Below are 11,712 nucleotides of genomic sequence, written 5' to 3' on the forward strand. Positions count from 1 at the left end.
AGAGCTTGGAATACTTATCTTTTTTGGACAATAACTCCCAGTTGCCCCAACATGGACATTATATAGTTAAAAAAAACAGTCCAAGTAGACCTTTGGGGGTACAGTCAAAGGAATTTTGCTAAGCTCTGTCCAAGAAGGCCATGATGCCCATGATGCTATATTCTGCACTGGTCAGGCCCCAACCTGGAATATTGTGTCTAGTTCTGGGCGCCACAATTCAAAAAGGACATTGAGAAACTGGAGCGTGTCCAAAGGAGAGTAACTAAAATGGTGAAAGGTCTGGAAACCATGCCCTACATGGAACGACTTAGGAAGCTGGGGATGTTTAGTCTGGAGAAGTGAAAGCTAAGAGGTGAAATGATAGTCCTGTTTAAATATTTAAAGGGATTTCATATTGAGGAGGGAGCAAGCTTGTTATCTGCTGCTCCAGAGACTAGGACCTGGAGCAATGGATGCAAACTGCAAGAAAAGAGATTCCACCTCAACATTAGGAGGACCTTCCTGACAGTAAGGGCTGTTTGACAGTGGAACAAACTCCCTCGAAATGTGGTGGAATCTCCTTCCTTGGAGGTCTTCAAGCAGAGGCTGGATGGCCATCTGTCGGGGATGCTTTAGTTGTGATTTGCTGCATGGCAGGGGGTTGAACTGGATGGCTCTTGTGGTCTCTTCCAACTCTACGATTCTATGATTCTATGAAAATTAGCTTCAGTAGACATTGATACTTCTGTTATCTTTGCATAAGCTAACACTGTCCCTTCCTTCCCACCCAAAGAATTTATCTCCAGAACCCTTAGAAGAAAGTGTTTTAGCTCAGGTACATTCAAAAAAAGAACATGGCTCCTTTAAGCTCAAACAAATTTTCCCTGTGATTTTTCCCATTTTAAGCAGCTGTAGAGCTACGTACTTAAGTTCAAATCAGCTCCAGGACAATGCTCAAACTTCAAGTACTCCATTTGTGGCCACATCTCCAAGCTGGAGCTTGGGATCCATCTATCTCCAGCCTGATATTTTGGACAACAATCCAAAAAAGCTAATGGTTAGGCATCATGCAAATTGCAGTCTAAAACATCTAAAGAGCCACTAGATCAGAGGAAATTCTGCTAACCCAATGAGCTGTCCATCCTTGGCCATGACATTCCTAATGACTACAGCCAGAAACACATTAGACTCTTGTTTTCTCTCCCTTTCACCCATTCCACAATTCCCATCCTTTTCTGCCAAACCCATTTAAGATACAACTGGTTTGCTTGTTACCTCTCAAAAATATAATATAATAATGAAATATTGCAGGTCCTTTTAATAGATGATGTACATTTCAAACCAGCTGATATTCCATTTCAGATTCTGATGAAATGTATTTTCATTTCAAATTCAAGGTTTTTAAAAATCTGTATAATTATTATTCAGTCATCTTTTCTTAAAATCTTTCTCCAAATGAAGTATTTTAACAATCGTGGGGGTGCATTCATACAGAAACCTTCATATTAAAAAACTGGACAGCCACAGATACCTTCCCAACAGCTTTTCCCATACTCTTACAAAAGCAAAACTCCAATGTCCATGTTTATATAAACACTGTTGACAAGTGGCTGCAGCTGTCTCCAGGGACAATCAAAATTACACATAATGTGTAGTTCATCCCTTGAGAAGAATCAATCAGGCTGCAAAAACAAAAAACAACCCCCCCCAATGAAAGATGCCACACCTTCCAAGAAACATGAATAATGTGAGGCTATTCTTAGTTCAAAGAGTGACAACTAGTGGCCAGACAAGGGTTCTGTACATTCTTTTGTCTGTCAACCTGTGCAGCAGCAAAGGCCAAAACTGAACTTTGATAGACATAAATATCCTTTCAGTGGGAGGTTTAAGATGAATATTTGGATAGTGGAGTTTCTGGAATTCAAATGTTCATTCCTAGTGTCCAAACAAAAGCAATGCACTTTGATCTCAGCAGATGAGTTTCATCACAGAATTTGGTGCCTCAGGGTCTCATGAACTTTCCAACGGATTCCCCAGTGCTTGGTCTCCATCGTTTCATAATGAATCCAGTTATCTGGAATAGGTATAATTCTGCTAGTTTTCATTACTCACTCATCTCAGGAGACAATTTTTGCTTTCTAGTCATCTTCTGGAAGGTTGTTATAGCCTGTTTCACCTTTTCCAACTCTGAACGAAACAAGGAAATCTGTGAAGGAAAGATGGAGATTAACTTTGTGGATAATGAGTCATTGTGGATGGTGCATTACAGCTGTGATGGTATGTTATTCAAATAACTTCTAGGATGAAAAAACCTTCAGAATTATTGCTGCAACAGTAGTTGTTAACCATTGGAGGTTATGGATCCTTTTGAGAAGCTGATGAAATCTATGGTATCTCCCCATAATGTGGTGATGATGACAACAACAAATGCACATTTGCTGAGTTGTATCCCATGCCATACTACAGCTGTTTGGAGTGAATGGAGTTTGGAGCAATGTTTCACATAATTTGACATTTAACAAGTCCCCTTAAAAAGACAATTTTCAAAGTAACAGGAAATAAATCAAAAGAGGGGAGGTAATCCTTTTTGCACCTGGTCCATGGACAACTGACACCTGTCTATGGGCTCCATGGGTCACAGGTTAAAAATCTCTGCCCTATAATGTTTGGTGGCTATTTCCCTACTTTCTCCCACAAGGGCTAGCAGAACTTGGAAACATTACCTTTTTTTGGACTATCTGGCAGGACTCTGGAAATTGCAGTCCAAAAAGATAACTTTACAAAGCTTTGTGAAATAGTACCTTTTGTTGGTGAGCAGTTTTTGCCTTGAAGGAGACCTGCTCCTGATATCTGGTCCTTTCCACACGTACTGTGAGATCTGCCAGCTGCTGATCCAGTTTCTGTTGCCGAGATGTTAATTTGAGGAGCTCCTTCTGGGGATCAACTAACCCCTGCAAGTGACACAAAAGTCCCAGACAATCTGTTTTGACATGGTACCATTCAAAGATGCAACCTCTTCCCCTTCCTCACCACCATACTCAAGGATGATTTAAGATAATTTCCTGTTTGAGACAAAGAACAAGATGGCACCCCTCCCTCATTTGACATATAAATGTTGAACAGAGAAGCAAATTTCACCCTCCACCACCACCACCCCCATACTGACAATGGGATAACAATCTCTGTTATACCAGAAGGCAACAGACTAGTTTAGCTGGTGTAGCTAAGGTCCTCTCCTCCAATATCTATCTGCTTCTCTGATAAGGTGGTATAACAGAGATTTATCGCACGGGCCCTGGAACGGCCCCGTTCTGGGAATGGGATGGGGCTCAGAATGGGAGTTTACCGCACACTGGAATGTTGCTGCTGCCGCCGGACATTCCAATCACTTTCTTTTTCTAATGGCCTTTTTATTTAGACAGTGTTCCTGCAAAGGGTCTTCTAATGGGGGATGTGCCATCCTTCTCCCCCCACCCCATTTTCCTGTCATGCTTTTAAATGCTTCAAAATTATTTTAGTTCAGTGCTTGCCTCCAAGCACTGTTTTTTTTAACTATAATGTTATAACTATTGGCTTTTAGTGGTATTTTATTTTAATTTACATTGTAGATTTCCTTGGGTAATGCACTGGGAGAAAGATAAGAAAATATATAAATAAGGTAATTCAAATGTATAATCTCCTGTCTGACACTGGCCCACAACCTTCCCACCATACGTTTCAGTTTTCACCATCATTCTACATTTTCCTAATAAACCCCATTGACTTGAACCCATAAATGACCCATTTTTGGTCTTACCTGCAGATCCACATAGATGTCAGTATGACTGTTTGCCCTTGCAAACACACAGCTTGCAGGTGGCTCTGCTCCCTCAGAATCTGGAAGGAACCTCAGAGATCCAGCCAAGGATAAAGTCTGCAGTGCTTCCCAATAGTTTTTATATACACTAAGTGGAACTGCCTCTGGACAGATCAGATATACTAGGGATAGACAGAGAGGATTAAAAAAAACAGTCTAGACTCAAGTAGTCAAAAGTTCATAGTTATTAACCATTATGGGACAGCATTGAGATATGCCTTCTACAGTGCATGATGAGTATTTGTCTTGATAGCAGAATCATAACATCCATCTGTCCAATAATATATAGCAATAACAATGCAAGTTCATTTCTATACTGCTCATCAGTGAACTAGCACTCCCTAATAGCAATAGAAAGTACATTTCTATGCTGCTTATCAATGAACTAAACACTCTAAATGGTATACAATGTGTAAGCCAATTGCTCCCAACAAGCTGGTACTCATTTTACCAACCTACAAAAGGATGGAAAGCTGAGTCACCTTGGGAGGTAGTGCTGATGTGCCTCTTGGCTCTGTTCCCTGACCTCTGTACCATTGATGGAAGGTATCAATGTAGTCTCTATTCCAGAATTAGGAGTTAGGAAATAGATAGCAGACATAGTCAGCATCCAGCCATTCACACTCCACTAAGATATTTTGCCTAATGGATGGAGGTTAAGTTGGTATACGGAAGAGAGGATCAGGCTTAGAGGACATGTTTTTAGTCCCTCCACATGTGCTCACTGATGTAGGACTCCTAAAAAAACTCAGGTGGTGCCAGAATCAGTGGGATTCAATTCTCACTGCTGAAGTCAGTTTACTACAACTCTCTAACCATTTACTGGGGCTTGTCCCAAAGCTTCCTATAGTCCAGAATCTCGGGACTTCTGCAATTCCCCCAGTCCTAGGGGAAAATAAAGTTTCCCACAGCACACATGTGACAAGCCTCACCTTCTGGCCGAGCTTTAGTGAGCTGGTAAGTTGCCCTTAGGGAACGCACCACTCTGACAACTTCTTGTACCAACAGGAAGTTTGCCTCTTCCTCAGGATGACACCAGTGAGCCTGGAAATAAAGGGAAAGGAATGGGATGCATATGAAAAAGTCTTTTCTACTAGACTTGAGTCAAATTCCAGAATCTAGAATGTAGCTTGTTCAGTAAGGAAATTCAAAACAGAGTCAATAATGAAGAGCCATTTTCCCTAAAGAAATGTTTACAAAGTAAGCCTCAAATGGACCTGATTTGTGAATGGAGACCTTAATGACACTGAAATGCCAACTCCCACCCCAGTTTAACTCATTCCTCCTTTTACATGACTCACCAGGTACTCTTTGCTTGGGTATCTGGCCACACAGATGCTGGGAGGAGACTTGGAGTCCCTCTTGGGAAGCCGCTGCCACAGCTCCTCTGTGAGAAAAGGCATAAAGGGAGACAGGAGACGCAGAGCCAGGTCCACACAGCTGTGCAAAGTTTGACGGGTGGCAAGGAGCTGAGATGGATCCCCACTCCTCAGTATGGGTTTTACAGACTCCTGTGTGGGAAGTGACACTAATCTTAGCTTGAACTGGAGACTATGAGGGCTTTCTGGAGCGTGCTTATTCATCTTTGCCTCCAGTGAGAATCCAAAATCCCCATTCTCCCTATACTACAGTCATCTCCCCCCTTTTCTTGACTTGTCTGCTTTTACATCTTAAACTACGGATAGAGGATTAGATGTTCTGGATTATAAATTCCACAGGGTGGAGCTGTGGAGCACTGTAGGCCAAAACATCTGGGAACTCAAATGCTCCCTACTCTTGTTTTAGGCAAAGATTTAAGGCAAAACCCCTCATCTTAACCGAGGCAGCTGGAATTGGATCCCAGGGGAACTCACCAGGTAGACATCACAGAAATCATGCAACCAGAAAAGATGGACTGAAGAGGCAACAGAATGCAATTCATATTCTTCAAACCACTGGGCACAATCTACCACTGTGTGATACAGACGACTGAGAATCCATTTATCCATTGGAGACTTAGGGAAGACCTGAAGGATGACATAAAGGAGTGGCAGTAAAGCTTCAGTTGTTTAGAATAAATATATCCTACCTTCTGCCCTACAACTCAAAGCAGCCTCCATAACAATCTCAGCTGGTCTTCCATCTAGGCACTGACCAGTTGCCAAGCCCTATTTATTTTCACCAAGACTGCTGCATCATTCTCCCTCAGACCATACCCTGAGACCTATGCCCTCCAAACTTCTATATGGGTTGCAAGTATCTATCGCCATTATCCACATTCCCAGTTACCTCCTCTGGAGCCAGTGGATTAAATCCTTCTCCCAAGGCTGCCAAAGTGAACTTCAGAGCATTCCACACCTTGTTGCAAAAACGACTGGCATTCTCCACTGTGGCCACATCCAGGTTAATGCCATTGCCTGATGCAGAGTGGGGGGAGAGTTATATTTATTTAAAATGCTTACTATAATTAAAGTTTATAACTGACATTCTCACCCTTTCTTACTAGAGCTAATGTTTACTCTGTGTTAAAAAAGCATTTCCATTCAATCTTTCTACATTAGTGCCAAAGGCAGCTTTTTTTAAAAAAAGTTTTTAAATTTTTTTAAACAAGCTTACTTGATGGAACCCACTAAATATAAATATTTTAAATAAAGTAATTAAAATGTAGGAAAATCCCCATTCAGCTACAAAACTCACTTGGACAGGGTTGCTCTGAGGGTACATAGGGACTACTCCATATATACCACACCAAAACTTTTCAATGAACGATGGGGTACACCAAGTGATAATCAATCAGTAGATTATCAGTGAACTACTGACAGACATTTCAGACCAATTTCATACAAATACTATTCATGATCAAGTGTGAGTTTCATTAACAACAGGGGTCTACTACAATCAGGACCCTAGAATGAAAACATAATTACTTCAGCCTTGCCAGCCACTTCATCTCATATTTAATAAACAGGAGATTGTAAGGAGAATGACCCAACTTCTCACCTTGTGCACAATATGAGCAGAGGGCAAATCTTAAAGCATCTGTGCCACATTCAGGAATTCCTTGAGGGAAATCTCGTCGCTGGAAAGGAATGAAGATAGGATTAGCTTATGACACTCCGAAGGGACAGAAACTAATGGGGAGTGGGGTATCCAGGGAACAGATAATCTCACCTGGCCTTCCATAGCAATGACAACCTCTCTTGGATCCAAGTTGCTATTTTGAAGCTTCTCCTGTAGAATCTGAAACAGGAAGACAAATTCAGGATAAATTGAAGTCAGAATTAATAAGGAAGAATCTGCAACTCTCCACTTCCTGTTACATTCCACCACAATCACGGGCTAGCTATATATTCTGTACATGGCTACATGGCAGAGGTAGAGTCTGAAATACTGATCATCTTGAGAATCTCACACTGCTATCATGTCTACCTTGAAGAACATAATCAATATGATTATGAGAAAGTTATGGCCTGTTACAGACAGCCAAAATAAAGCTGCTTCAAGTCACAGTGGAGGTATGGTGTTTCAATGATGTATGTGTCCTAAGAGTCCAGAAGTCGCACCAAAGCCTCGCTCCAGCCCACTGGGGTTTGGTTCCTTCCAGGTTGCCCTGTGGATACCAAAATCCATGGATGCTCCACTCCTATTAAATACAGTGGTGTAGTAAAATGGTTTCTCCTATATAAAATGGCAAAATCAAGATTTGCTTTTTGGAATATATTTGCAGATGTCACCAAATTAGGAGGAATAGCTAATACCCCAGAGGAGAGAATCAAAATTCAAAATGACCTTAAAAGATTAGAAAGCTGGGCCAAGCTGTTATCAGCTTTGGCTGCTACACCAGCAATGCCCTTTCCTGGAACCGAGGGACCTGGAGACTGTGGTACATGTGCTGGTAACCTCATGTACCTCAACTTCTGTAATGCGCTCTACATGGGGCTACCCTTGTACCTAGTCTAGGAACTTCAATTAGTCCAAAATATGGCAGCCAGATTAGTTACCGGATCACCTAGAGATGCACATATAACACCTATTTTTAAATCTCTACGCTGGCTGCCTATTAGTTTCCGGGCACAGTATAAGATGTTGGTAATGACCTTTAAAGGCCTCTATGGTTTGGGTCCAATCTATTTGCAGGATTGTCTCCTTCCGTACAATCCACCGCACACACTTAGATCTTCTGGGGAAAAAACTATTGCAGCCAATAACGACAAGATGGGCAATGGTTACCCAGAGGGCCTTTTCATCTGCCACTCCTAAACAATGGAATGGCCTGTCAGAAATGATTTGGAATACTACCAACCTTGACAGCTTCAAAAAAGCTGTCAATATGGATCTCTTCCAACAGGCCTTCCCTGAGTAACTCACCTGGCCACCCACTGATATGGATTGTCATTTGGACACCGTCAACTATCACACAGAGAATTTCAACTTGTTCAGGATACCCATCTCTGATTATGGGTTGTATTTTGCATTGTTGTATTTTAGTGTATTTTATGTCTTGGCTGAATTTTATTGTTTTATTGTTTGTAACAGGCCTCAGCTATCATATAACCTCTTAACCATCTGTGAAGTGGCCAGCATCTCTTCTCCAGGCTAAACAAATCCAGCTCCCTAAGTCTAAATCCTCCGGGAGAGGCAGGGTAAAAATAAAACTTTTATTCTATTTCTAATTTGTAGCTGGAAACTATGCCCTATGAGGAGAGACTTAGGGAGCTGGATTTGTTTAGCCTGGAGAAGAGATGCCGGCCACTTCACAGATGGTTAAGAGGTTATATGATAGCTGAGGCCTGTTACAAACGGGCGTAAAGTATGTCCTGGGGACGTACTAGGCTTAGGGAAAGTGCGTGCCTTATGCACGCACCTAACGCTAATACAGTGGTACCCCGGGATACGAATGCGCCGCCTTACGAAATTTCCGGGTTACGAAAAAAATCCATTTAAAAAAACTGTTCCGGGTTACGAATGTTTTTTCGGGTTACGAAAAAAAATTTGGTGCTTTTCGGCGCTATTTCACACCAAATCGCGGCTTTTCCCCATTAGCGCCTATGGGTTTTTCAGCTTGCGAAGGATTTCGGGTTACGAAAGCGGCGGCGGAACGAATTTTTTTTGTAACCCGGGGTACCACTGTATGTCCCCAGGACGTACAAAATGGCGTTCCACACAGGGGGCTGCCATTATGATGTCACAAACGTGTCGCCTCCAAATGGGGCGGCGCGGACGTGACGTCTTTGCGCCGTGCAAGGGCACATAGAGCGCCCTTTCCGCAGCACTAGAAGAAGCTCCGAAATGGAGCTCCTTCCGCGATTTGCGTCGCTGGCACAGCCTTTAGACGGCTGCACCAGCAACGCAAGGGAGAAAGGGGCCGAGTGGTCCCTTTCTCATCCTCCCCGCCACCATCAGGTGTCCTTGGGGCATGAAGCCCCAAGGACACCCCTTTCCTTGCCGCGGAAAGCGGCCTTTTGCCGCTTCCCCGCGGCTTGGAAAGTGGTGGATTGGGGCCCCAGAGGCTGCCGTTCTGGCAGCTGAGGCCCTGATCCAGCAGGGAACGAAGTGCCTACAGGCCGCCCCAAACAGGCAGTCTGTAACGCGCTTGAGTTTACTTATTTGAAGGGGTGTCATGAGGGTGGAGCAAGCTTTTTTTCTGCTGCTCCAGAGACTAGAACCCAGAACAATGGAAAAGAGATTCCACCTAAACATTAGGAGGAAGTTCCTGACAATAAGGGAACACACTTGCTCGGAGAGTGGTGGAGTCTCCTTCTTTGGAGGTTTTTAATCAGAGACTGGATGGCCATCTGTCGGAGGTACTTTGATTATGAGTTCCTGCATGGCTGGGGGTTGGACTGGATGGTCCTTGTGGTCTCTTCCCACTCTATGAGTCTATGGTTCTATATGTGTGTGTGTGCATGTTTTCAAGCCATGCTTGGCTGACTCCATGGATGAAGAATCCATAGATAAGGACCAACTGTACCTGCAAAGGAGCCCCATGAATAACATCTAGAGGGTCAATCACATTCCCAAGAGATTTACTCATCTTCCTACCATGAGCATCACGGACCATTGTGTGAAGGAATACCTGAAGAAGAAAGAGGATCAAAGAGACTAAGAAATCGGCCTACGTTAAGCATCTTCATTCCAGACCCAAAAGGAAACATATAATATCCCAAATGCAGGATCTATTAACTAAAGTTGCACGGCAGGGGGTTGGACTGGATGGCCCTTGCGGTCTCTTCCAACTCTACGATTCTATGATTCTATGATCCTGCTTTTCAGACAAAAAGTGGCACTCAAGGCAGAAATTTGTACAGGTTGCGTATCCCTTACCCAAAAATCCAAAAACTGAAATGCTCCAAAATTTGAAACTATTTGAGTGCCAATGTGATGCTTTGAGGCTTCAAGTTTGGAATATTTTGGATATTTTGGAATACAAGTATTGTAGTGTGTACTTTATTTGCAAGGCTGGAGATCTGGCTGGAGAGAGGTGTGAGAATCTGTAAAATGGAAGGAAGTGTGCATTCACACCAGCGCTATGCTTGGATTCCGGCCATTTCATTTATCCTTGTGTCTGTCTCCAGCCTCATGTCTCCAGCCTTGTAAATACAGTACAGGTACATACTTTACTACTTTTATTCCAAAATTCAAAATACGAAACACTTCTAGTCCCAAGCATTTCAGATAAGGGATACTCAACCTATTATAACATTCTTATGAAAATAAATATAAGTCATGGTATCAGTCAGTACAATCTGACCACTTGGGAACTAAGCTCTTTGCAACTTTGCAGGAGAGACGAGATCACTACATCCTAAAATAGAATTGAAAGGCGCGTCAGGGATTAATTCGTATACGATGTCAAGTTAATGCATGTGGTGCCAAAATTATGCTGTAACTAGGATGCATTGATCCAAAAGTACATGGCAAAGGTAAATATGTGTTAAGACTAACTTGACTTTAGTGGACTCTTCCCACCATACCTTTAGTGAATAAAGTACAGGATTTCTAGTGCCCAACCCATACCTGAGAAAACGGTAGCTCTCCAGTTAGCTGTTTTCCAAGCATCACCATTCGGGCCACCCAGAAGAACACAAGGTCGCTTCCTGTCTCCAAGAGGCTATTGGGATAAAACTGCTTGAGGTCTTCTGTCTGTAAGGAAGACAAATACACCTCAAATATTATCATATGGCTTTAATCAAACACTTACCCCCTTGAGCATTCATGTCCTCCTCCCTGTCCCACCTCTCTTGGGTATCAGCTTCCTGAGTCACAGGTACATTAAGCTCCAATTGCACTTCTGAGCTTTTGACATGGACTGGGGTAGACCCCCCCTGAAAGAACCCCTAGAAGAGAGAGGGTAGAAAAGAAACAATAGGAACCCGCGGAACCCTAGAAACCCAGAAAAACCCCCCCACCACCCAGATAACAGAAAAGAGAAACCTGGACAAAAAAGACAGGAGAAAGAACCCCCCCAGAAACCTAAGAAACACCAAGAACCGGACGAACCACCCAAACGAAAACCCAAGAAGAAAAAGACCACACCCAAAACAGAACACCAACACCACAACCCCCGAAAAGATAGAAACATGACCCCAGAACAACCAGAAGAGACACCCACAAAGAGACCCACACGAAACCAAAGAAGAGAACCCAGGACGACAGGAAGAGACCCAAAAGACAGTAACAGAAGGAAAGAAGAAGGACAGAGGAGAAAGACCCCCACCCAGGAAACCCCGTTAGAGCGTCATAGCAATTCAAAATCCACACCTTAGTCACTGACCCCGGGACAGCCTTGGCTTCAATGCCCAATCGTATAAAGGGCAGACTATGACCCAGCCATAGCATTTTGTGGTTCCATGGCTGATTCGGTGAGATGGGAGTCCAAACGATAACTGTTTCCAGTT

At 43.0% G+C, this 11,712-nt stretch overlaps 1 protein-coding gene across 1 annotated transcript; it reads right to left on the bottom strand.

The window, feature by feature from the left end:
* Positions 1 to 1,274: 1,274 nt before the first annotated feature.
* Positions 1,275 to 11,016, bottom strand: LOC121921603 (valine--tRNA ligase, mitochondrial-like). The gene is made up of 11 exons (XM_042449906.1): positions 10,832 to 11,016; positions 9,786 to 9,890; positions 6,986 to 7,054; positions 6,815 to 6,893; positions 6,104 to 6,231; positions 5,689 to 5,841; positions 5,137 to 5,346; positions 4,768 to 4,879; positions 3,776 to 3,957; positions 2,781 to 2,930; positions 1,275 to 2,185 (listed from the first exon to the last, which is right to left on the bottom strand). Exons 1-11 carry the CDS (start codon positions 10,991 to 10,993, stop codon positions 2,084 to 2,086), a joined length of 1,452 nt encoding a protein of 483 aa, XP_042305840.1. The 5' UTR covers positions 10,994 to 11,016; the 3' UTR covers positions 1,275 to 2,083.
* Between the last annotated feature and the right edge of the window lie 696 nt (positions 11,017 to 11,712).

The sequence above is a fragment of the Sceloporus undulatus genome, chromosome 2 (genome assembly GCF_019175285.1).
Source record: "Sceloporus undulatus isolate JIND9_A2432 ecotype Alabama chromosome 2, SceUnd_v1.1, whole genome shotgun sequence".
Classification (NCBI taxonomy): Eukaryota; Metazoa; Chordata; class Lepidosauria; order Squamata; family Phrynosomatidae; genus Sceloporus; species Sceloporus undulatus.